A 26,606-nucleotide genomic window follows, 5' to 3' on the forward strand; every position below is an offset into this window, starting at 1 on the left:
AATACCTAATACATACTGTAAATTTGAAAAAGTGAAGGTCACCATGACCTGTTCAAGATCATCCACCTAGAAAATTCCCCAAATGACAGAACAGGAAGAGCAGTTTTTTCTCATCTTGAAAGATGGAAGCTCATCCCCTTTTGATTTTATTAATATTTTACATTGATCTCTGGAAGCCTGTTGAGTGCCAATGTCCAAAGCTGGATATGAACTATAAAGAAGACGGTTACTACATGGATGGGGACATTATAATTGGGGGATTTTTTCAACAGCATGGTGTTACATTAACTAAATCTTTTAGCAATGTATTATCTGCTAAATACATACAGTAAGTAGCATTGTGTATTATCTCCCATTTGAGAAGGGTTTGTGAGTTGTTCTGTGACTAGCTGTTGACTTTGAACTGCAGATGTAACTTGTACTTCTATGAAGGGGCTTTGGTAGTTAATGTCTTATTAGGAGTTTTCATTATCTTGTTTCTATTTCATAGGATGTTACAGCATTTATAATTACATTAGAATTATGGTGTCCTCATTCAGTCTAAGAATATTTAACTCACCATTAAACACATAAACAAATTAAACCATAGCAAGTGAATTCTTACTAGCCAAGCAATGAGCTTCTCTGCACTGCTAATACTTTATCATTATTTTCATTTATTTGCAATTTAATATTTTAGCACTTTAAAACAGATGAACATGCCTTAATAGTCTTATTTTAAAAACTCCTCTGCCCAGTGAAAAGTACATTTCTTCCTCCATCTTTAAGCAGCCAGTGGTGTGCTTTGAAAAGATAAGAAAAGCAGATAATGTCCCCAATATTTTCACAAGGAGGCAGGGTATTTTCCCATTCTCAACCACCCACCCAAAAATTGCAGGTTCAGTCACATTTAAAATGCATCTATATATATAAAATCGGAGGTATGTATGTGTGTATGTATGTGTGTGTGTATGTGCCGCAATCACGCAAAAACGGCTTGACCGATTTGAACGAAACTTGGTATGCAGATCCCTCACTACCTGGGGTGATATGTTCTTGGGGTCTCGCAGCCCCCCTGCACACGTGGGCGGAGCTACAAACAGAACATCAGATTTCACCCATTCATGTCAATGGAAAAAATGTAAAAAGCTGCCATTCTCACAGTAATTCAAAAACGGCTTGACCGATTTGAACGAAACTTGGTATGCAGATCCCTCACTAACTGGGGTGATATGTTCTGGGGGTTTCGTGGCCCTTCTGCACACGTGGACGGAGCTACAAACAGAAAATCAGATTTCACCCATTCATGTCAATGGAAAAAATGTAAAAAGCTGCCATGGTCACAGTAATTCAAAACCGGCTTGACCGATTTGAACGAAACTTGGTATGCAGATCCCTCACTACCTGGAGTGATATGTTGTGGGGGATTCACTGCCCACAACTCTATTTTGCTTGCTCAAGGGTGGGTTCACCTAAGAATTTATATGTTCTTGCTCCAGGAGGTGAAACTAATATTGCTGTTTATAATCATGTTTTGCGTTAGTTGTATTGTATTCATTTTGTCAAATATTTTACTTTTTAATTTGAATATTGTACTTTTTATTAAGCTGTAAAAAAATACTTTCATTCACCACTATAAAGTATCTTTATTTGAATCCATTTACAGTGTTATTGCTATAATTAAATACCCGTGCAACGCCGGGGCATCAGCTAGTACTATATAAAATGAAGACATTTAACCCTTTAATGGGCAGATGATGAAAAGGCTGCTTTACTTAACTTGATGTTAAACAAGAGCAACAGTGCCAAGTAACAAGCATTTGGAGATGCAGATCTCTCATAAGACCAACCACCACAAAAGAGACAGGCAACTCTGCACAAATAGAATCCAATTCCAAGAGAAGGAGCAGGGCGTGCCTGGTCTATTAATAGCAAATATGATATATGCAAGTGCTTTAAAGCAGTCTAAAACTGTCACTTCAAAGTACAGCTAAAACATGGTCTTAGCACAGACTCTGTTTCAACTATGGTGCCTGCATTAGGAATCTGAAACATACAATAGCATAGCATAGCATGACCTTATCTTTGTTTCCAATTTATCCCCAATTAACCCCCTTTTACAAAACCGTAGCATAATTTTTAACACCAGCTACGATGTTAACAGCTCTGATACTCATAGAATCCCTATGGGTGTCAGAACTGTTACCGCCACAGCCAGAAAAAAATTGCTAAGGTTTTATACAGGGGGGGTGGGATAAGTCAAAGTTAGTCCCTAGAATGCAAAAAAAAGGGGCTCCAATAACACATTCACTATTCAAGCCATTTGGAAACATACTAGCTAAATAAAACATATATATATATCCATTGCCTCTTTTTATGTTTTATTAAAATTTGTTATACCGCATGTTCTTGCAACAGGTACAAGTAGTTTACAATATAAATATATTAAAAGAAAGAAACTCCTTATGTAACAGGTCAATTCTAAATAGAAAGCACAATACACACTCCTTCATTCACACCTACAACCTACAACACTTAATTAAAGAGATCCTTGTATCAATTCTGTATCACAAAGACTCAATTAAAAATAACCATTTCCACTAATATATGTACACTAAGTCTGAATATGTTGAAATTTCTCCAAATGCTTCATGGAAATAAAAAGTTTCAACATTGTTTTAAATGTGTTAACATTTGCCTCTTGTCTCAATTCTTGTGGAAGATGATTCCACAATTGAGAGGTTATGAAATAAAAAGCTTTAGTTCTATTTGATACCCATCTAGCTCTATTTGATAAAGGGAGAACTAATCTATTGTCCCTTATTGATCTCAAAGTTCTTGCAGGCACAATAGAAATCCTCTATGTTGCTATTCTTTGGGTTTTTTATCAGGTAACAGTGACTTGGATTGGCCACCGTGAAGATAGGCTACTGGGCTAGATGGACCATTTTTCTGACCCACTATGGCTGTTCTTATGTGAGCCAAGTAAAGGAGAATCAAGTCATTGTGATATCATTGGTGAGGTTGGCTCTAGGCCTTGTTGGAATGAGGCATTATGACAACACAGTCTCAGCTCTGTAATGTTGCTACTCTTTGGGATTCTGGACTCTTGTTAATCTTTGGGTTCCAGAATCTTGATATTCTTTGGGATTCTATATGGAATGTTGTTACTATTTGGATTTCTACTGGGTATTTGTGATCTGGATTGACCACATTTAGAAACAGGATACTGGGCTTGATGGAACGTTGGTCTGACCCAGTGTGGCTGTTCTTATGCTCTATAATATAATGGGGCCTTTTTACTAAATGAGGTAAACACTACCACAGGCTGAAATATACCCCATGATAGAGAGCATGTTTTAATGGGCAGAGAGTGGACACATCTATGTTAATCCATCAGTGCTTTGGTATTGCTAAATGATTAGCTCAGGGTTAGGTGTGAGCCCATACTTTGTACAAGAGGTATTTTTAGGGATCATAATCTAATGGCCTTACTTTACTGTAGAAATTTGTATCATGACCATTATCAATCCAGAAAGACCTGCATCTTTTTTCACTCTGCAAGATAAAAGGGCCCGTGGAGGGGCATAATCAAAAGAAATGTCCATTCCCAAAAAAATACATAATTTTTTTTTCAAAAATTGTCAAGTTGGATGAGAAGCTGTTTGATCATCCAGACTGCTAAGTTGTCTATTGTTATATCCCATTCTTATCCAAAAATTAATCCAAGTCAAAAACACCCAGAAGTCCTTTTGGATGTGGGAGGGGTCAGCAAAGAGATGGACTTTTCACCAAAGCATTGCACCAGAGTAGTGGGGTGCCTTACAGGACACTGTTGTGAACTTCACAAAAAGGGTGTCACATAAACATCTCACCACAAATCCCTTATAGATCATGGTGAGCCCCCCAAAACCTACTAGACCCACATGTCTGCCACCCCAATAGCCCTTATGGATGCAGGTGCCACTTATATGGCAATACAAAAGGGTTTTTGGGGGTGCACATATTTTACCATGAATGCAGTAATTAGTGTGGTTATGGCCCTGGGTCTTCCTCTCCATGGTTCACTAACCCACCCCTAAGACCACTTAAGCCACCTGGCTTTCCTATGCCAGGTGCTGATGTTCTGGAGCAGATATGTATGTTCTTATTACAATTTGTATGGTGTTGGGGGGTCAGTGATCACTGGGGCAGTGTGTGGGGGTTCTGTACTTTGTGTCTGCAATGCTTATCTGGTCACTTTGGATACCTTTTGCCACTTAGACCTGTTTTTACATGGCCTAAGTCACAATGTACAACTTCCATCCAGGCAACCTTGTTAAACTTTTGGTTATACTTGCATTACAACTAAGGACTCCTTTTATCAAGCTGCGGTAGGCGGTTAACGCGTGGAATACCATGAGTTCAACCGCCTGCCGTGCTAGTCGCTAATGCCTCCATTGACGAGGCGGTAGTTTTTGGGTGTGCCGCGGGGATTAGCGCATGATGAAATATCCAATGCGCTAACCCCCGTAGCGTACCTTGATAAAAGGAGCCCTAAGTCTAGGTTGGGCCACATCCTGCCCAAATCCTACCCTCACCACTCCTACTAAAACACCCCTTTTAGCTCTGGTCATACAGCATCACTGACAAGGCCTAAGTCATTTTTAGGTATGTCTAAAACCCATTTTGATTATTGGCACTTGGACTTGTCTTTTAGATAGTCCAAGTACCGATTTACATGGGTTTTTAGACATATTTATTTCTTGATAATGTGCCCCATAGTTTCTTATGGTACTCTAAGATTCTATTTAAAAAATGAACAGGCATAAATATGTGCATTTTTACAAATCTTTAAAGGTATACTAATTTATAATTCTGATCTTAATGTCATTACAGTTATTTTCCACGAAATATATTTAACTTTTTGGCCTTTGTTTTTGCGGTGGAGGAGATTAACAATAGCTCAGAGCTCTTACCCAACATCACACTGGGGCTCCAAATTGAAGAATTTTTTAGGTTTCCAAAGATTATAATTACTGCAGCCTTGAATATTTTGGGAGGACAGCGCACGGTAGTAAATTTCAAGTGCAAATTATCACGCACAGTGGCTGCCATCATTGAAGGCTTTGCAGATGAGGAATCATATGGATTCTACAACATGTTCCAGATATATCACTACCCACAGGTCAGAGAGATTCTTAATCTTATTTTACATTCTACCCCTTACCCTATATAGTCCATCCTTGCATACTATAAATCCTCTTCAAAATGAATTTATCTGTATCAAGCTGCCAAAATTCTCTTTCCTTTGCAGTTGCAGGAAGAACATTTGAGTCTCCTGCTCCTAAAATGTGCCAATCAAATCTAAATAGAGGTCTGTGCTGAGGAAGGGGCCTAACAGTTTTTGAGCTTGAGCTTTATGGAGGGAAGTTTAATATTCCAAGGTAGGGAGTTGCCTTGTTCTTTTCTTCCCATAGATGGTCCAGTAAGGAATGTGTGGAACATCATCAAGTGGGATATCCCACCAGGTGATCATTGGAGTGTCTAGAAGCTATGGAAGGAGGGAGAAAGAGAAGAATTAGCAAAGGATTGCCCATCTGGTCCACAGCTTTCCCCTGTTGCTATATAAGAAGAAGATAGACTTTTCCACATGCTAAGTGAACTAAATAGAGGTATATGAATCTAATCCACAACTGATCCTATGAGGCGGTTCATAGTCAGTGGTGCGTGAGAAACCAGCGCGCTGACAATTCGGCACAAGGAAGAAGCGTGCCACAGAAAAACTAATTTTTAAAGAGCTCCGACAGGGGGATTGGGTGTGAACCGCCCACTTTACTGCATAGTGTTCATGCTGCTGTTTGGGGGGGTCATTATATTTCTCCATTATATATATTATATATATATTATATATATTTCTCCATTATAGAGAAAATTTAACTTTTTTTAATTTTGGGGGGAAAGTTCCATTTTCTCTATAATGTGGGGGGTTTCACCCCCCAAACACCCCCATCGGCAGCGCAAACACTATGCAGTAAAATGGCCCACACCCCCGTCGGAGCTCTTTAAAAATAAGTTTTTCCGTGGTGCGCTGGTGTCTGGCACGCGATTATCCCATCACCTTTGAGGCACGGTATGTCCTAAGGAAGAAAGGTCTGGCCTTGGACAAACTCAATCTTGGTCCTTGATCAGAGACAATATAACCTAGGAAAAGCTTGTGGAAACACAGTTCTTGTTGGAAGGGAATAGAAACTTGTATACCACCTTTAAGTAGTTTTGGCATTTCAAAGCTGAAGGTATGGGAGGATTATGTGACTTGCCAAAGGTCACAAAGAACAGCACTGGGATTTGATTTCACAACCTCTGGGTAGAGAAGCTCTACCAGTGAACCACACCAGTGAGACTTTAAGCTAGAGGCATGGAAGTGCATTTTCAATATGACAGCTAAATCTTACTGGATATTTTGAGGAAAAAATCCATAATTCAAGTGGAGAAAGGGGCTGATTCAATATAAGATATCAGTTTCAGTAACCACCTAAGAAATGGCTGGGAATCACACACTGGCATCCTATACTGAATTGTGTCTGCCCTATGGGACAGAATTCTAACCCCACCTAACCACCCCAATTTTTTAACCAGCACCCATGTCACAGGTGTAGTTAGAGAATCACCTAGGGATCCCTTGGCATCAGCTGATCATTGCAAGGGAATACCCCTGTGGCAATCAGCTAAGTGGCTGTAGCAGTGAAACCCCCTGCAAAGTTGGCCAGCAAGATGAATGCCTCCTCCCTCTTGTCCCTGAATCCTCTAATCACCCTATAACCCCTGATATCCTGTAAACTAGAACCCCTGAATACACTGGGAAGGCCCATTATTTTGGTGGGCTTGCCAGTCAAAGATGTGAGCATTGCTTCAGCTAGACTTTCAAACAGAAGTTATAGGGGGTTAGAGGTGGGTTGGGGTAGAGTTAAGAGTGGAGGCCTAAAGCCTTTGGGCTGTTAGGGGGTTCATGTTCCTTGGGTATGGGGAGTTCTTGGGGGTTAAGGATACTGGTTGCAGGAGGGAGTGAGCATCTTTTATGCTGGACTTCAATAGGGGTGGGGGTTCAGCGGCAGGAGAGAACAGGCATATTTCCTGCCCATCTGCTTCTTGAAGTTTTCAGGGGTTTGGAGCAGGAGGGAGTGGTCATTCCATCTGCCCAGTGCTTCCTGAAGAATTTGGGTGTTCAAGGGCAGGAGGGAGTATGCTTCACTCCTACCTGGCTGCATCAGGGTAAAAAGGGTTCGGTGGCAGGAGGGAGTTGGCATCATTCCTGTTGGATTATTTTATGGGGGTTCCATGTTATGGCTCCTCAGCTGATCATGGCAGGAAAATTTCCTTGTTGGAACCAGCTCAGCGGCCATGTCTATTTTGCTGGTCTATATTTCAGACATCTAACATGACCCTAGGGAAATACCTAGGACCATTAAAGCTTCCCTAAGACCACTTCTGGAGGAAACCACAACCACATCCAGTCTTGGGAAAGCTTAAGTGTCCCAATGCATCTCCCTCCACCCGTGACAGATGCCTACATTGTAGGTGGAATGTCTTGGTTTTTTGCTTTTTTTTAGAAAATGTGTATTTCGATTGACTGGTTAGACAGTGGTAGGATGCCTACTGATGCCTACAATCAAGATGTCATTTATAGAACCAGCCCCAAAATGTTCCTTTTCAAAAATTCAAGATGTCTCTCTTTATGTTTATTTTTGAAAATGACTTAACTAGATGTTTTAACCCTTAGTACATTTATCTTTTTGTCCATTCTCAAATATAAAGACATCCACATGAAAAATGCACAAAAACAAGCTTTTTGGATGTCCTGAGCAGCCAGCATTCTTAGCAAACTGTTCACAGACAGCACAGCAGAGGGGTACTCTAAGAAGTGCTGTTTTGAATGTCATATAAAACGTCCAAAGTACACATGTCTCTAATCTGCATGTATTGTATGGTGAGCCCTCTAAAACCCACCCAAAACTTACTTTTATTATATGTACATCACAAGAATAGTCTTTATGCCTGAAGATGTCATCTTTATGTAGGTACAGTATGTTTTGGAGGGCTCACCAAACAATATAAGCACGTTATAGTGACAACTGACCAGGGACTTTTACGGCCTCTTTTACAAAGCCACGCTAATGGCTGTGCTGCGCTAATGACCCCAAAGTCCATAGAGACTTAAAGGGCTTTGGGGCTTTGTAAAAGAGGCCGCTAATTTGACATTAACTGCATTAACCCTTTAAATCTGCTGGATATCTAAAAAATTGAGTTCTGATTGAGATTGTGTAACAGGAGAGAGATTCAGAGAGTGGCAGTGTGCGAGAAAGTGAGAGAGACTATGAGGATGACAGACAGGAAAGACTGTGTGAGAGACTGGGAGAGTGAGAGACGTGTACTTGGATTACCTAAAAGACAGGTCATCCAAGTGCCGATAACCAAAATGACTTTCTAAACATATCCATTGACTTTTTATACCTCTAAATGCCGCTGTGCACCCAGAGCTGAAAGGGATTTCTAAGGAGTGATTAGGGTGATTATGTGGGTTGGATTTGAGTTGATCTAGACTTAGTTGTCTTGCAGGGATAATCAAATGTTTTATGAGACTTCCTGGATAAAACTTACATGTTGTTTAGATGTTATAAAGACGGGTCTAAGTGCCAAAAAGTTTCCAAAGTGACCAGATAACCACTTCAGGGACAAAGTAAAGACCCATACACACTCCCCCCATTTTCACTGGCCCCGTCCCATGCCCCCCCCTCCCCACAAGGTTCAGAATTTTTAAAAAACGTAGGACTTGTAAACACAATTGTCTCCAAAATGTGTACGCAAATAAAGCTCTCATACACCTGCACTGATTGCTCAAAGAGATTTAAATCAGCTTTTAGCAGGTAAATGGTATCTTTCATTGAGCTTAATGCTTCTATTTTTAAATAAATTTTATTTTGTAATATAATTCTTATACATATAATGCTTAATAGCATCAATATTAATAGTGACAGAGACCAGCACTTATCTTAAAGCCTGTCAGCCGGTTCTTCTATCATAAACACTTGTAGCCTTATTCATGGCCTAACGGTAACTTTTTCGCCAAGTGTTTATGGAGGGCCTCAGAAAAAAAAATCATTAATGTCTCATTAAAGAAATGACAATTTTGCATAAGGTAAAACTCTTTATAGTTTATAAATCTTTTCTTTTGGCTAAGTCTTAATAATAATATTGTGATTTATAGCTAAAGAGACATATGCTCAAGAAACTGTTTTATTTTACTTTTGTGATTATGATAAACATACAGAGGCCTTCAAAATAGTACTTGGTGGGCCACATGTGGCCCCTGGGCCATGAGTTTGAGACCACTGTCCTAGGTGTACTATCTGAAAACTCTCACTCTTTAGCCTCCAGTCTCACTGCTTCATGTGATAAATCTCACTCTTTGGAATGATTTTCATCATTGGCATCTTTGTGAATTCAGGGACACTATTGAGCGATTATTAAATAAATTTATGTACCGTCCTGTTTGTAGTATCTCTGGATTTGTAGAGGAGGGTAGGAGGAAAAGAATCAGCTTAACATGAGGCTGTCTATGTGCAAAATCCAATCCAATCCAATCCTTAAGTTTATATACCAAATCATTCCTAAATATAGGGGCTCAATTTGGTTTACGTTATTATTATAAAATGAGAACAATAAGACAAAGAAGGAGTCAAATCTATTTGATCATCATAATATAAATTAAGTTTTATATTTATATAAAGCTTGTTGAAAAAGATAGGTTTTCAGGATTTACTAAATAGATGAAGAGAAACAAGAGATCTAATTTCATAAGGGAATAAATTCCAAATAGTCACAAAAATGTCTGCATAAGATTGGGAAATATATCCTATGGGGTAATGATAATAAAAAAAAAAAAACGTCTAAAAAGTGTCCTAATTGGCTACTTGGACGATCAAAAAGCCTGATCGTCCAAGTACCCATAACCAAAGCTGGTTTTTAGACATATCTAAAACCAACTTAGGCCTTTCCCCTGCCTCTAAATGCACAGAGAGAAAAGGGGTGTGTTTAGAGGAAGGGAAAGTGCGGGCAGTGGGCGGGAGGTGGGCTGACCTACACCTAGCCGTACAACAGGTATAACCAATACAGTTTAGACGGCACTTAGACCTTTTTCATTTAGACGAAATAAAACCAGGTCTAAGTGTCGAAAAAGGAGCTGCTGAGCTGATGGCCGCTGGCGCCATCAGTTCAGCGGCCCAGCAACCTAACCATCGCGGCAGGAGAGATGCCTCATTTCCCCTACCGCGATGCCATCATTGTTCTACCCCCACACACAACATCGGGGCAAGAGGGGACTCTAGCCCTTTTGCCCCAGCCAACCACGGCACCCCCGACATGATCGGGGCAAGAGGGAGCTCAAGCCCTCTTGCCCCCCCGACACCCCGACATGATCGGGACAAGAGGGAGCCCAAGCCCTCTTGCCCCGCTGACTCCCCAACTCCCCGACAATATCGGGCCAGGAGGGAGCCCAAGCCCCCCTGGCCCTGGCGACCCCCCCCCCCCGCTAGTTGTTCGGGCCAGGAGGGAGCCCAAGTCCTCCTGGTCCTGGCGACCCTCCTGCTAGATGTTCGGGCAAGGAGGGAGCCCAAACCCTCCTTGCCCAGCCGATTCTGCCCTCCCGACAACATCGGGCCAGGAGGAAGCCCAAACCCTCCTGGCCATGGCGACCCCCTACCCTTACCCCGCACTACATTACGGGCAGGAGGGATCCCAGGTCCTCCTGCCCTCGAAGCAAACCCCCTCCCCCCAACATCCGCCCCCAAGAACCTCCAACTGCCCCCTAGCCGACCCGTGACCCCCTGGCCGACCCCCATGACACCCCCACCCCCCTTCCACGTACCTTTGTTTAGTTGGCCGGACAGACGGGAGCCAAACCCGCTTGTCCGGCAGGTAGCCAACGACAGAATGAGGACGGATTGGCCCATCCATCCCAAAGCCCCGCCTACTGGTGGGGCCTAAGGCGCCTGGGCCAATCAGAATAGGCCCGGGAGCCTAAGGCCCCTCCTGGGTGCGGGGCCTTGGGCACATTGTCGGGTTGACCTGAATTTGTAAATAAAGTGAAGAATAAAGCACAAAGCTCAGTATTTTGAAGAAAATTCAATTGTCAAATGATCTCCAGACTGCAGTGGTACTGAAAGAGGAAGAAAATCTGGTTTATGACCAAGCCACAATAGTCTTTGCAGGATTAAGTTTCATCTGAATGGAGGTAGCCCAGCCTTGGAGTCTAGAAATACATGAATTAACATCACATGGTAAGTTAGTTAATGCTGGGTCTACCTCCAGTATGATGAAAATATCATCTGCATAGGTGTAAATTGTTTCAGAGCTTGTTAACTTAAGTTTCCTTAAAGTAGTCATGTATATAAAAAGAAGAGGAGACAAAGGGGATCCCTGTGGCACACCTCACATTGATTTCCATACAGAAGAAAAATTACCCTCAGCATATATCCGATAAGCTCTCATGGTTAAAAAAAACCCTTTAAACCAACTCAATACTTCATGAACTAATAATAATAATAATAACAGCTTATATACCACAATACCATTAAGTTCTAACTCAGTATTAGACAGCAATTGTATCAAGATGTTGTGATGCACCACATCGAAGGCTGCTTAAAGATCAAATTGTAGTAATATTGCACAACGATTATGAGACAGTATACTTTGAATATTGGAAACTAAAGAAATCAATAAGGTTTTTTTGCTTAAGTTAGGGCAATATCCATGTTGGTAAGGATGTAGAATTTAACATTTATCCAAATATGTTGAGAGTTGTTTAGCAGCAATAGACTCATTCATTTCTGTTAATATAGATATGTTAGCTATTGGACGATATTGCAGTTCAATAGTAGGGTCTAAATCTGGCCCTTTTAACAGAGGAGTTAAGACAATGTGGCCCATGTCATATGAAAAATAACTATTCAGCAAAATTTGATTTATTAGTTTCATTAACCATGAAATGGCTTTGAAAGGAATATTACAAAAAAATTGTAAGATGGAAAGGGATCCAAAAGACAGGTTTATGTCCAAGTCTGTAGCATAAAGATAACAACTGATTGTCATTCACTAAATCAAAAGTACACCAAGTTCTGTCTACTGGAATGTTGCCAGAATTTTCTTCAATAACAATTAGGTGATCCACAGATATTATGCTTGGAAAAGAAGATTTTATAATTGTAATTTTGTCATTAAAGAATTTGGCCAAAGGGGAACATGCAATTCCAGGTACAGTATACAACCCCTTATGAAATGACTCTGATGGAGAGCAATTTTATAAAGGAGAGCCTAATTGGAGCCTAGACACAAGCACATCCTAAAAATTATATGCTATTGGATCCTATGACCTGTGTGATACAAATTGTTCCCTCAGAGTGATGAAAAAGGGTGATGTATTAACTGTTTTATGTTTTCATGACAGGTCAGCTACATTTCACAGAACCTTGATATGAGTGACCCTGTTCAGTATCCTTATTTTTACCGGACTGTCCCCAGTGAGTTGCATCTCAGTACTGGTATAGGCAAGCTACTGAAGTATTTTGGCTGGAAATGGGTCAATATCTTTTCAGTTGATAATGAAAGCAGTGTGAGAGCTGTCCAGATCCTGAAAGAAGGGATTGAACAGAACGGTGGCTGCATTGCATACCATGGAACCTTTCCTCACCCCAGAAGAATGACACATTCACTACAAGAGAAAATTCATAAAGCAATTAAACAATCATCGGCTGTGAACATTTACTACTTTAATAAAAACACTATAACTTTTCTACATTCTGTAGAGTTTCTTCAACTTCAGGTGAAAACAGGCCACGTTTTCATCACCATAAATGAGATAGAAATAACAAAATTTCAAAAACACTTTAAAATAAGCAACAAGTACTTTATATTCAAACCATATAGGAAAGTTATGCCAATTTTTTTAAAATATATCCGTGATATGAAACCTATCTGGCTGGGAAGTGATATCAAGGCTAAAGATTGGTGGGAGGCCCTGTGTGACAGCAGATGCCAAAAGAACATCAGAAGAGACTGCAACTCTACTGATAAGATCCTTCCCTTCAATCTCTGTTTCATCACACACTTTGGGAGCAGTTACAGTGTGTACAATGCTGTGTATGCCGTGGCACATGCACTGCATGACATGATCATGTCTGGCGCAGGAAATGGAACCACAAGGACTAGAGAAAATAGCGAAATTTTGTACTCTTTGCCATGGAAGGTAATTTTAGTATTTATTACAGAAATTATTTTTTCAAAAGGAAAAGAATTGTATATTTTGGCACCGAGTAACCAGTTTAAAAATTGATATTTTTAAAACTTGAAGAGTTTATTAATTTTTACCCACCTGGGGTGATTGGGGTTGGAGTGTGGTCTGTTTTGGCTTCAGTGTCGAAATTGTTGGATTGCGGGTCCTGCCGCGATTCAGAAGGCTCATTTCTTTTAAGCAGCCAGCTGCTTCATGGGTTCCTGCCACGATCTCCGGGGGAGCAGAGGTCAGGTGAGGGCAGCAGGCAATCGGCTGCAAATGTTTTGGCAGCCCAATGTGGGAGGTGGTGACGCAATCCCTTAAACAGGGCCGAAGACAGAGCAGCAAGTCAAGTTCCCCATGTGATGGCAATAAGATGATTTCTGGCCACCAGGGAATGTGGAGGGAACATGGTGCATGTGTGAATAGCTGCGCATGTGCAGAAGATGCCCAGCCTAGCCCAGAGGCCTGAGGAAAGGCGTGGGAGTATGCCAAAAATTAACAGAGGGGTTGGGAAGAGCAGAAAGGCCCGGGAGAGGAGGCAGGCAGCACCAGGGACTTAAGCGGACCCCAACATGGTGGGCGCTGGGATCTAGAAAACCTTTTGAGGGCTGAATTTAATGTGGCAGAAGAAAGGGTGTTTTTGGGGTGTTAGGAGCATGCCGGAAAGCTCAGCCCAGCACCAGAGAGGGCATGTTTTTGGGGTTATAGAGGTGGCATAAATGTGTTTTGACCCTGGTCAGTGCCAGGTCATGGTCTACAAGTTTATTCAGGCCTGTGTAGATCATGGAACACAAAGAGGTACCAGTTAGGCATGTGCGAGGAATGTAGCAGAGCAGTGCACTGAGAGTGGGGCTCGTAGAGAGTCAGGAAGCCTGGGAAAATTAAGTCTTTTGATTGGCTGCTGGTTCTAAAGACTCTAAAAGGTGTGTGGGGGGGCTGCTTTAGGAGCAGGGAATCTCTCCTGCCTCTATTGCTCCTGGCATGAGAGAAGGAACAGGCAGGTGAAAAGATTGTTTAAATAACTGAATTTATTCTGCCTTCAAGTTTAAAAACACTTTTGTGGTTTAATTACTTAAAGTATGGGTTAAGTATGTGTTGTGGTGAAGTATGAGTGCAATTATTAGAGTGTATGCATGAGTATGAAAGATGAATGGTCGGGTTGGGCACATGTGCCTCAGGCCCCGCCCCCAGGTGGGACCTAAGGCTCCCGGGCCTATTCTGATTGGCCCAGGCGCCTTAGGCCCCACCAGTAGGCGGAGCTTTGGGACGGATGGGCCAATCCGGCCTCATTCCGTCGTTGGCTGCCTGCCGGACAGGCGAGTTTGACTCCCGTCTGTCCGGCCAACTACACAAAGGTACGGGGAAGGGGGTGGGGGTTTCGTGGGGGTCGGCCAGGGGGTTCGCAGGTCGGCTGGGGGGGCGGTCGGAGGTTCTTGGGGGGGCGGTTGTTGGGGGGAGGAGGGTTTGCGTCGAGGGCAGGAGGGCCTGGGACCCCTCCTGCCCGTAATGTAGTGCGGGGTGGGGGTAGGGGGTCGCCGTGGCCAGGAGAGTTTGGGCTCCCTCCTGGCCCGAACAACTAGCAGGGGGGGGTTGCCAGGGCCAGGAGGACTTGGGCTCCCTCCTGGCCCGATATTGTCAGTGAGTTGGGGAGTCGGCGGGGCAAGAGGGCTTGGGCTCCCTTTTGCCCCGATCGTGTCGGGGAGTCGGGGGGGCAAGAGGGCTTGAGCTCCCTCTTGCCTCGATCGTGTCGGGGGTGCCGCGGTTGGCTGGGGCAAGAGGGCTTCAGTTCCCTCTTGCCCCGATCATGTCGGGTGTCGGGACCGCCAAGAGGAAGCAGCAGGACACTGGTAGGAGCTTCTACATGATGGGGGGGTCGGGAGGCTGTGGGGGTGCGGGTGCGGGTGGGAGTGCGTGTGAGCGGTCCTTCGGGGTGGGGGTGCGAGCGGTCCTGCGGGAGGTGAATCGGACGTCGGGGGGGAACTATGTAAAAAAAATTTTGTACAACGCGCTCATGCGTATAACGTGCGAGGGTATGCACGGTACGTAAAAACCACGTATAACGCACGCGTTATATGCGAGAAAATACGGTACTGCAGAACACTGGGAAGTAAAATAGACCATTATAACCTTAGGGCTCCTTTTATCAAGCTGTGGTAGGGGTTTAAAGCGCGGAATATCAAATGTTAAACCACCTGCCGTGCTAGTCGCTAATGCCTCCATTGACAAAGCATTAGTTTTTTGGCTTGCTGCGGGGGTTAGCGTATGATCGAATGTCCGACGCACTAACCCCGCTAGCGCACCTTGATAAAAGGAGCCCTTAGTTTCCTTATCGCACTTGCTAGATCTATAACTTCTGACTGGGTGATCACAAACTTTTGCTCCCCACTGTAAATGTGCTGCTCCGTGTTCTAAAGACGGAGATTGTTTTACAACCTATTGACATAGGTTACATTGAGTTGAGAACTGAATGATAGTTGCGAGAGTGTGTGGCACACTTGGAAACTGGGCAGAGTTAGGGAATCCTTCTGAATTAAGTTTATTTTGCTGGATAAAGCTAGCATACATGAGAAGTTAAAGAAGAGCACACAGATATACCACTCAGGGAGTTGGCGTTTTGCCTTATTGCTTTTTTTTTTTTTTTAATTCTTTATTTATTAGATTATTCATTACAATATCTTTGTAACAAACATGCATGAATGAACACAAAAAATACAAATGTAAATTCCCTAACGGGAATTAACATAATATAAGGAAACAATTTCAACCATATCCTAGTCCACATTAAAGCTGATCGCCAGTACAAATAAAACATCAAAGCAAATCTTTCTATCTACTATCTAGGAACAGGCAAATGGCTATTATATGTATTATACATCATCCTCCTAAAATAAACTGAATATTAGGAATTAAACTTTCAACAAAGGTTTCTCTTTGATAAAATCTTCTACCTGGGCTGGATCAAAAAACACATATTTATCATTTCCATATGATATCAGGCATTTACATGGAAATTTTAAGAACAAAGTAGCTCCGACTGCCAAAACCTTTGGCTTTAGCTGAAGGAACTGTTTCCTCTTAAACTGGGTTTGTCTAGAGACATCTGGAAAAATTATCACCCGTTGACCACAAAACATCTCTTGCTTTTTCAGGAAATATAATTTCAAAATATCTTGTTTCTCAAGCTCTGTCTTGAAGGTCACGAGAAGAGTTGCTCGTTTCTCAATTATGTCTTTAGATGACTCCAAAAACTGTGATACATTCAAACTCTCAGGTGATACTATTCTATCCATTCCACCTTCCTCTACCTTTTCTTTGGAATCTCTTGAGATGTAATATAAATTATCGACCTCAAAGGTCTCCACTTTATTATAATGTAATATCTCCCTCAAATACATTTTCAAGAGTTCCATTGAAGAAAGGTAATGTGTGGTTGGAAAATTTAACAAACGAAGGTTCTTAACTCTAATAGCATTTTCCATTTTTTCTAATTTAGCATGTAACATCATACTATCCTTTATATTAGAAACAGCACTAGCTTGTAAATTACCTACTGCCTGATCTAACTTTTCAACCTTTACAGCTGTTTCTCCAATTTTATTATTTTGTTCTTTAATTTTCACAGTTACATCAGATGAAAATTGACATAAGTTCAAAACGTTTTTTTGTAAAGATGACTCTATTCTGTTAATACTAAGCCAAACATCATTTAGAGTGATCACTTTATCCCTGGGGAGAGCATCCGAGCTTTGCCCAGTAATCATCTGCACTGGGGTTAGTTCTTTAGTTTGCCCCAGGGACTGTCCTGAAACCTCCAGACCAGATAATGACAATGATTGAGGGGAAGAAGAAATTATTCCTTCCTTAAAAGGGGAAGGAGATTCTTCTAACCGTAAGGAATATGATGGTTGAGGAGGTGGTGTTGGTTCCCCAGAGGATAAGGAGACAGCTTGAATATTAAAAGTTACCTGTTCCTCAACAGGAGGCAAGATAGGAACCACAAGATGGCGATCCATCGGGCCTGTTGTTGCAGCAGATGGTATTGCTTTAGCTTTCCTCTTACCCATGCTGTAGAATCGGTAGTCCTGCTCCCTGCTCCTCTTAGGCTCCGAAGGGGCTCAAAAGGGGCAAGCCCCTTTAGCCACGCCCCTTCAGCTCGCGACCCGGGGCTCACAACCGCGGGCCGCGTATCGCGGCTGTTCGAAGGTTTAAGGCTCCTTCTCCATGGACCCTCTCAGCTGGCTGGGTCGGGCAGCAGCGGGACTGCCTGTCCCGATGTTTCCAAGTGCAACAAGCACTAGCGACAGGCTCCCTCTCTGCTCTCCGTGGTTAAGGCTCCTTCTCCAAGGACCCTCTCAGCTGGCTGGGTCGGGCAGCAGCAGGACTGCCTGTCCCGATGTTTCCAAGTGCAACAAGCACTAGCGACAGGCTCCCTCTCTGCTCTCCGTGGTTAAGGCTCCTTCTCCAAGGACCCTCTCAGCTGGCTGGGTCGGGCAGCAGCGGGACTGCCTGTCCCGATGTTTCCAAGTGCAACAAGCACTAGCGACCGCTTTATTTTGAGATAGGCAGTAGGTAGAACAGGCTCCAGTGATTCCAGAAAGTCCAGATCCAGGTCTTGAAAGGAAGCTCCAGTGGTTGTTTCTGCAGTTACAATTCCAGATCTAAATCCGATTCCAGCAGTAGTAGTTCCAGCTTCCTGTGCCCCAATGCAAGAAAGCTGTGGTGGGCCCAAAAACAAAGGTTATCTTTTTCTTTATTAGTGTGCACACCATTGCTATTTTTATTTGGGACATTTTAGGAGACCGAATACTTACCTGCAAAAGGTTAAGGTGAAATTCTGTAAGGAGAGAACAAAACTTAAGTAAAGTATTAAGAAAGGAAATACAGTAAAGAGAACGAGTAAGAAAATAAATAATACTTAACTGAGGAATTGTTGTTAGAAAACAAAACAGAAAAGAAGTTAATAAGAAGCACTTTATATTTATTCTGAAATTTACTGATTTAATGCACTTTAATGAAAAGTCTTTCTAACTGAAGGTGAATATTTATGCTTTTAAGAGTCTTTGTGCAACAAAACTGAATTTTACTTATGAAACAAAGTTATCTGTTTGGAGTCTCTCAAAACAGCTCATTTCTCCTAGACAATCGATCATCCAAATCTCAAACAATTTGGTTAAAAAATGTATTTGCAAACACGAGACCTATTGTGAGAATAGTAAAGACATCCACTGCCTCAGGGGAAATTCGACCTTCCACTTGCACCCTTTGGCTGTTGCTTAAGAGGTATGTGTAAGGCTGATCCTTAGCGTGCACAATAGAGTTCTTATGTGGTGTGGGAATAATTATCTTCAAAACGAAGATAAATAAATTATATGAAATCAAAAGAAAAAGAAAATTCCCGCCCACTGTAAAAAGAAAGCTTTCCTCATGTTTTTTGATAAATACACTCAAAAATCATGATCAACTCAACATAAATACTCAAAGCAATTTAAATGACCAAGATAAGCTCATAGCCATTTAAAACACTTGTGTGGTGCAATCTAAGGGTATTCTGTGCTTAAGTAATTTTAAGCCACATGTTGGGGTGGGAGGATTGATCTGGAGCATACACAAGATGCAACAAAAACAAAAAATCCAACAGAATCTGCAGTGAATCCATCAAAACAAGAAAAACAAAGCAAAAACTGCAGACTGTGTACAATATGCAGGCAATATTTATTGTACCAAAATTAAAATGTAGTTATATAAAACTTTGCTGAGACGTTTTACTTTTGACAGTGACTTTGCAGAATCATACAGGCACTTGTTGTTATCTTCATGTTTTGTGGTTCATTTTATGCCTTATTTACCATGGACCCCTGGCGAAGGTGTGTTGTCCGAAACACGTACCGTGTCGGGTCCCTTGGTTGGTAAAAAAGGTTTTATATAGCTACATTTTAATTTTGGTACAATAAATATTGCCTGCATCTTGTACACAGTCTGCAGTTTTTGCTTGGCATACACAAGATGGCCTCATAATTTGAGAGCTCTTGCACACCTGAAACAAATGATGGAATATATCCCCCTCAAACAAGAAAATATTGGTGCTACTTGGCATTAATTAAAATCTTCATGTATAAATGTAGGTGTGGAATCCATGTTTAAATTTTACATATGATTCCTAAAGAGGGGCTTGGAAAAGAGAGAGTTATGGGCAGATCGGGGGCGTTCCTTGAAGTGACACATTGTTATAGAATAAGGTGGGATCCCACTTAATTTAGTTGTCTGTATTTGTACTGCATTTCAGATGTTGTAAATTTGCATGCTAAATGATAACTGTGGCTCCCAATTCTAAGCATAGAAAATGAAGTCTCAAAAGTAATCTGTGTCTCTATTTGTAGTTTCTATGGAGGTTTTTTTTATTTCTGGATTGTGATATTTAGGAGTCCAGGATTCTCTTGGCATACTTTTATAATGCTGTTTTCTTTTTCTTTTTTTTCCCCTCCTATTGTTTTTTTCCCTTAATTGTGTTTCTTTACTATTAATATTGTATTTCATTACTCTTCGTTCCCTTTGTTTTTTGTTTATCGTTTACATTGTTAGTCATAATTTATTATGGTTTGATTAATGTCTATCTGTTTCTGTTACCCCTGTATAATCTGTAATTTTAAAGATTTGTACATCGCTTAGACATTTGAGTAAGCGATTAATCAAATACTCAATAAATTTGATGCTAAGAACTGTTTATAAAATTGCCCTCAGCAATGATTTTTTAGGCACCAGTTATAGAATTCAGTCCTTTATGTTTAACATAGAGGGCTATTTTTGATAGGATGTCTTAGTCCAACTTTGTAGTCTCAATGTACATATACAATGTATAGAACTATCACATTCAATACCTCATTCAATTAAACTTAAACATAACAACCCAAATCCTCAGTGGCATCACTTTAGGCTCAAAACATGACATTGCCCAAAGCTTTACGTGTTATATCATCACTGGATCTTTTCCTTCCTTTTTAGGTGTGAAACATTTTTCAAAATCTATCTTAACAACTTATGTGGCTTTAAAGCAATAACATTAGCATTCACACTCTGTCACCTGCTACCAACAGCAAAACACTTCATCACACAATCACATAACTATATGGCTGCAGCTTTATTAATTATCTTAACATTATCTCAAAATCACATCACAATCTATATCAAACAACAACAAACCCTCAATGTGTTTTACATACCCCCAGGGATCTATTTGGTGATGAAACTAGCTTCCCTTCAATTCTTAAATAATGTATCCTCCCCCAAAATGACCTACGGTAATGCCAGGCCATGCCTCCCCTTGCTGTGGTATCGCCTGCAAGAGTTGCATTTAATTATTTAATAACTGCCAATGTCCCAAACACAACTGGGTCCAATGCCACATTTTTCTATTCCCCTTTGTCAGCTGCAACCTCCCAATTTCACCCAAAAGCTGAAGACACCCAACTCCTCCTAATCAGAAACCCTCTAACAATAACACAACCCCATTCTTCTCTGCTTTTCTTAACTAACACTCCAACCCACCAAATTACTTGACCAATCACCAAACTACTCCTCCCCCAATCTCCCCATTTACCTCATCCAATCACCCATTTGCTCACATCTATCTTTAACCCTTTATCTCCTCATTCCCAACAACCTGGATTCTAATCCCCTGCTCATCAGCACCAAGAAACTAACCCATTTCTTACCCCCTTCCTTTAAAACTGTAATTATTCCTAGCAGGTGACCAGGTTCTGCTAATGTTATCTTCCACCAGCTTACTCTGTTGTCTCCTGCACTTATCATTGTGGTCTCTGGATAGGAATACTTTCATCAACATGCTTCGCCTAATGCTTTGTCAAAGATTAATCCCTAATAAAGAAAGAAGACAGAATGAACAACTCACTCTTAACTCTCATTATAACTAAGCACTAACCTGCATTGAATGTAAAATAGGATAACTATGCCCCCTTTATATAAAACTCACTCAATCCCCTACCTAATTATTTTTTGCAAACTCTCTTAACTACATTATCACTTAAGATGGCAGCACATCTCTTACTAACCCACCCACTGGATCTTACATCACATGTCTCCAGCAGCTGAAATATTACAGACCCAGATTACTGCTCCTTCTCATCTATAAACTCCTCCCCCTCTCACAGTCCATAGATAAACCAATGTCTGCCACTCTAGCTCTGCATTCAATCCATGTGGAAAAATTGTATTTAATTAATATATCCAGCTTGAAATTATCTGTTTAACTTGGATCTACTTATAATGTACCCTTCATACCTTAGATCCATCATTACCTGAGAAACCTCCACTTTAAGAATGGTCTGGGGGAAGAGATGTACATGGATGAAAATGGAGACCTCGCCACTGGATATGATATTTTGAATTTCATCTTTCTTCCTGATATGAAATTTAAATATGAAGTTGTTGGGCATTATAATCCCCACGCTCCCCCTGGGCAGGATTTCACCATTGATGAGAAGGCCATCATCTGGGAGAGTTCTTTCACTCAGGTCAGATTTAAGTGATCAGAGGTGTTGATTGAAAGAATGTTGTATTTTGGCTTTATGGGCAAACATTTAACCTGCAGAGTCTTTATAGGCCACTTAAATTTGGGTGCTGATCTCAGATGTGCACATATAGTAATTAAGTTTCAAGTTTATTATAAAATTTGATTAATCGCTTATTCAAAATTCTAAGCGATGAACAAATCAATAAAATTACAAAATTGGGGGGACAACAAAATGAACAAAAACTGAATCTTACAAAACATATTGAAGACTAACTTTACAAGCATTAGTCAATTATTTTGGTTAATTGACACTAATTAGCTGTTACAGGCACGTCTGCCTACTTACTTGGAACAAACATCCTGATCATTTGAAATAGAAAGGGTTAGAGGGCTACATATACTGTTTATTTTTTATTTCTGGTTACAATCAAAGGGCTCCTTTTACGAAGGTGCGGTAGCGTTTTTAGCGCACGCACCAGATTAGCACGCGCTAGTCAAAAAACTACCGTCTGCTCAAGAGGAGGCGGTAGTGGCTAGCGAGTGTGGCATTTTAGTGTGTGCAATTCCGTGCGTTAAGGCCCTAATGTGCCTTCTTAAAAGGAGCCCAAAGTGTTTGACATATTTTAGACAAGTACTTAATTTATCTGCTCCTTAATTTATATGTGGTACAATGAAGTATTAAACAACTTTTGCAGAGTCACAAGGAGTTGTTATGGGAATTGAACTCACAACCTTAGGATGCTGAGGAAGCTGCTTGAACCACTTGGCCACTCAACCACTCAGAAAGGAGTTGTGTTTTTTTTCAGGAAGCAAGTGGGATGTGAGGGGCATGATGTTTTTTTCTATTTTGAAATTTGTTGGCTGTTCTACTTTTTTTCAATAGTTTGCTTTCATTGCATTTTTTAATGTTAATGTGATGTATTATGAATATTCAGTTATTGATTACTATAACCTTAGATTAGTGATCTCTAAATATTAGTATATAACTTGGTCTATATAAATTTATTTCCCTGAAAGTTGTCAAATCTGATCTGATCTGATTTTTGATTATTTTTACAAGTGCCCTCCTAAGCATGATATATGATGTTATACATGAAGACAATTTAAAAATAAATTAAAGGAGCATTCAATTTCAGAAACAACAATCCATTATTAAATGAAGTTATATAACATGTTTTATCAATCTTCAGATACCTCCACAGTTCAGATGCAGTCCAAGTTGCCTTCCTGGATACAGGAAAATAACCAAGGAAGGAAAACCCATCTGCTGCTATGATTGTATTCCGTGTGCAGAGGGAGAGATCTCCAACCAAACTGGTGGGTGATATCATGGGACACATTGGATACTAATAAATATAGGTTATCTATTACAGTCCCTGTAATTGAAACTAGAGAGGGATGTAGGTCTCCAAAGGCTGGGCGAGACTATTTTTGTTTTTTACAGAATGAGGAAAATAGTTGATAAGAGTCCTCTCTTCCCATCAGCTGGCGAACCAGTCATGGTGATAATTCAGGAACTGCCCTTTGTTTCTTTAAAAACAAAATACCATAGGGAATGATATCAGAAGGAGAAGGCATAGGATGAAGTTAAGAGATGATAGGTTCAGTAGTAAGGCTAAAAAAAATACTTCTTTGATGGATGTATGGAATGACCTCCCAGCGGAGGTGGTGGAGATGAAGACTGTATCTGTATTCACGATAGCATGAGGCAGGCATGTGGGATCTGTTAGGAAGAAGAGAAGATATTAGATGATGGGCGAAGGGCAGACGGGATGAGCCATTAAGCCTTTATCTGCCATCATGTTTCAATGAAAACTGAGACTTTCAGCCTAGTCAAAGAGAGAAATACCTGAAATAATAATAATAATAATAAATTCTCAATCTTGTCATATGGAAATTATGTAGAGCAGCACCATCACCAAACTGTGAAAAAAAAATCTGATTGGGTACATAATAGAACATTTAAGATTATGCATTAAACACACTCTTTTTGTATTGGTAGCTGAAGGACTTACATTCAGGTATTGCAGTAATTGTAGGTTTTATATACCACTTTGGAAGAAGGTGGTTTATAAATTTGTAATAAAATGAAAATTGCCCTGTCCCAAGAAGACTTATAATCTAAAGATTTTCTCCCATTGCTTTTGAAAAAAACAGATACACAATAACAACTGGCTCACTTTTGTCCAAATTTTCATTTACCCCTTCATAGAAATATACAGTACTCCTCCGATATTCACAGGGGTTCCGTTCCAGGAACCCCGCAAATCTCGAAAAACCGCAAATACAGTTTTTAATGGGGGACCTTGAAGAGGGCAGCGGGAGAGCAGCCGGAGTGCCGCGAGTGCAGGAAATCACTTGTGGTACGCTCCGACCGCCTCTTCCTGCATTAAGTTGGGCTTTATCCAATCAGGAGCTGTGTTTTCACCAGTGGAATGGGAGGGGATCAGGATTCAGATTGAGGAAATGGTTACATTTTTTGTGCAATGGTCTGTGGTATCTGCTTGTGGGTAGCATGAGTGCATATACTACCTGCTCTTACATGCAGCCATGTTATTTGCAGTCATTAGAGTTAAAGTACCAGGTGCTAACTCAATGTGCAGCTCCCAGTCCTTCACTCTCCATGCAGTTAGCATCTTTGCAGAGTGGTGAAGGTTTTAGGGCTCATGCAATTTAAGTGTACTTTAGTAAACAGTTCTCATGATGTCTGAGATAATGAGATGCTAATCTTTCTCAGATATGGACACCTGTACAACATGCCCAGATGATCAACGATCCAATCAGAAAAGAGATGCCTGCATTCCAAAAGTGATAACTTTCCTGTCTTTTGAAGAGCCACTAGGGATTGTTTTAACTTCTATCAGCATGTTCTTCTTTCTGATAACTGCTGTCTTCTTGAGAATCTTTATTCATTACCGAGACACTCCTATAGTGAGAGCCAACAACCAAAACCTCAGCTATATTCTCCTTATCTCCCTCATGCTCTGCTTCCTCTGCTCGTTGTTATTCATTGGGCATCCAGAGGATGTTACCTGCATTTTCAGAAAGACTACCTTTGGGATTGCTTTCTCCATTGCTCTCTCTTCCATATTGGCAAAAACCATCACTGTGGTCACAGCCTTCCATGCCACCAAACCAGGAAGCAAGCTCCGGAAATGGATGGGTTCTAGGATCGCTAACTCTTTAGTCCTTTCCTGTTCCCTTATTCAGATCATTCTGTGTCTTGCCTGGTTGTTAACTGCTCCCCCATTTGCATATCTTAATATGAGATCAGAAATTGGAACAATACTAATTGAATGTAATGAAGGGTCAGTAATTGCATTCTATTGTATTCTGGGTTATCTGGGATTATTGGCTGGTATCAGCTTCATCATAGCTTTCCTAGCAAGAAATCTACCCAACAGTTTCAATGAGGCCAAGTACATCACCTTCAGCATGCTGGTCTTCTGCAGCGTCTGGATCTTCTTCATCCCAACATACCTGAGTTCCAAGGGCAAATACATGGTGGCAGTGGAGATATTTGCTATACTGGCCTCCAGTGCTGGACTGTTGGGTTGTATCTTTTTCCCTAAATGTTACATTATTCTGTTGAGGCCTGAAAGAAACAACAAGAATGAACTAAGAAAAATGTAGGGGCCCTTTTACCAAACTGCATTAAGTGCAATCACACACTAAATATTGGGAAAATGATTAATCAGAAAGACTTTTCCTGATAAAGGTATTGTAATTTAGGGATTAGAAGTTCAGAAAATGTGTTATAAAATTCTATATTACAATCATCATTACCGGGAGCTTTACCCATGGGCAGATCCTTAATAACCTTAAGAATTTCTTTATACTTAATAACTTTTCCTAAAAAGGTGTTGTGTTCACTTGATATGGTAGGGTGTGTTAAGTTATTGGTGAAATTGTGGGAATTCTGGTGTAAGTTGTATTGGGGAATTTTCAAAATTCTCTAGATACAAGATTAATTGGAACTCCAAGGGATTACGCCAGGATCGGGAGAAGGTTCCATCACAGTAAACCTGGAAAGTGCGTTTTTTTAAGAAGCCTGTAAACCAGTTTAATACCTGTCCAGAAATGCCAATAGAATCAAGGCATCTGAGCAGAATGCCATGGTCAACAAGGTCAAAGGCACTGCTCAAGTCAAACTGAAGTACCAATGGTTTTTTTCCCCGGGGAAAACAAATGGAAGAGGTAATCAGTCAGTGAAGCTAAGACAGTTTCCGTACTGTAATTTGTGCGAAAACAGAATGAGAGTCATGTAGAATGTTGAACTTCTCTAAGTAGTTCATAAGATCAAAGGTTAAATAAACCTTCCATTAGGTTTAGGAAAAGTGGTATGTTGGCAATGGGTCTGTAGTTGGTAACCGAAGAGACTGGCTCCTCGGGGTTGTTAATAATAGGAGACACCAGGATATGGCCGAGGTCCACCAGGAAATGGTCAGTGAACAAACATAAAGAAACCCAGTTGAAGAGATGATTCCAGATCATGTCAGCAATTGAACCTTCCTTTCCTAAAGCAGGTTGGTTGATTATTGGTTCTATGCTGGTAGCTATAAGAGACGATTTCAAATTATAAATTTTAGTGGCGAAGTAGTCGGATAGGTTTGCAGCAGAGGGTGGGAGGTCTGAGTTGGAATGTTTATATAGATCAATATCAAACAGGGAATTGACTATTCTGAAAAGTTCTTTGCTATTCAGCGAAGGAGAATTAATTATTTGGGAATAATGTTTACAATGCTTTTCTTTAATCATGTTTTTATACTCTTTAACTTTTAGTCACCAGTT

The 26,606-nt window shown here is 40.9% G+C and overlaps 1 protein-coding gene across 1 annotated transcript; it reads left to right on the forward strand.

The window, feature by feature from the left end:
* The first annotated feature begins 206 nt into the window (after nucleotides 1-206).
* Nucleotides 207-25,448, forward strand: LOC117346232 (vomeronasal type-2 receptor 26-like). The gene is made up of 6 exons (XM_033915638.1): nucleotides 207-328; nucleotides 4,858-5,146; nucleotides 12,461-13,258; nucleotides 21,589-21,816; nucleotides 23,006-23,132; nucleotides 24,553-25,448. Exons 1-6 carry the CDS (start codon nucleotides 207-209, stop codon nucleotides 25,446-25,448), a joined length of 2,460 nt encoding a protein of 819 aa, XP_033771529.1.
* The last annotated feature ends 1,158 nt before the right edge of the window (nucleotides 25,449-26,606 follow it).

Source organism: Geotrypetes seraphini, chromosome 12 (genome assembly GCF_902459505.1).
Source record: "Geotrypetes seraphini chromosome 12, aGeoSer1.1, whole genome shotgun sequence".
In the NCBI taxonomy this organism is placed as follows: domain Eukaryota; kingdom Metazoa; phylum Chordata; class Amphibia; order Gymnophiona; family Dermophiidae; genus Geotrypetes; species Geotrypetes seraphini.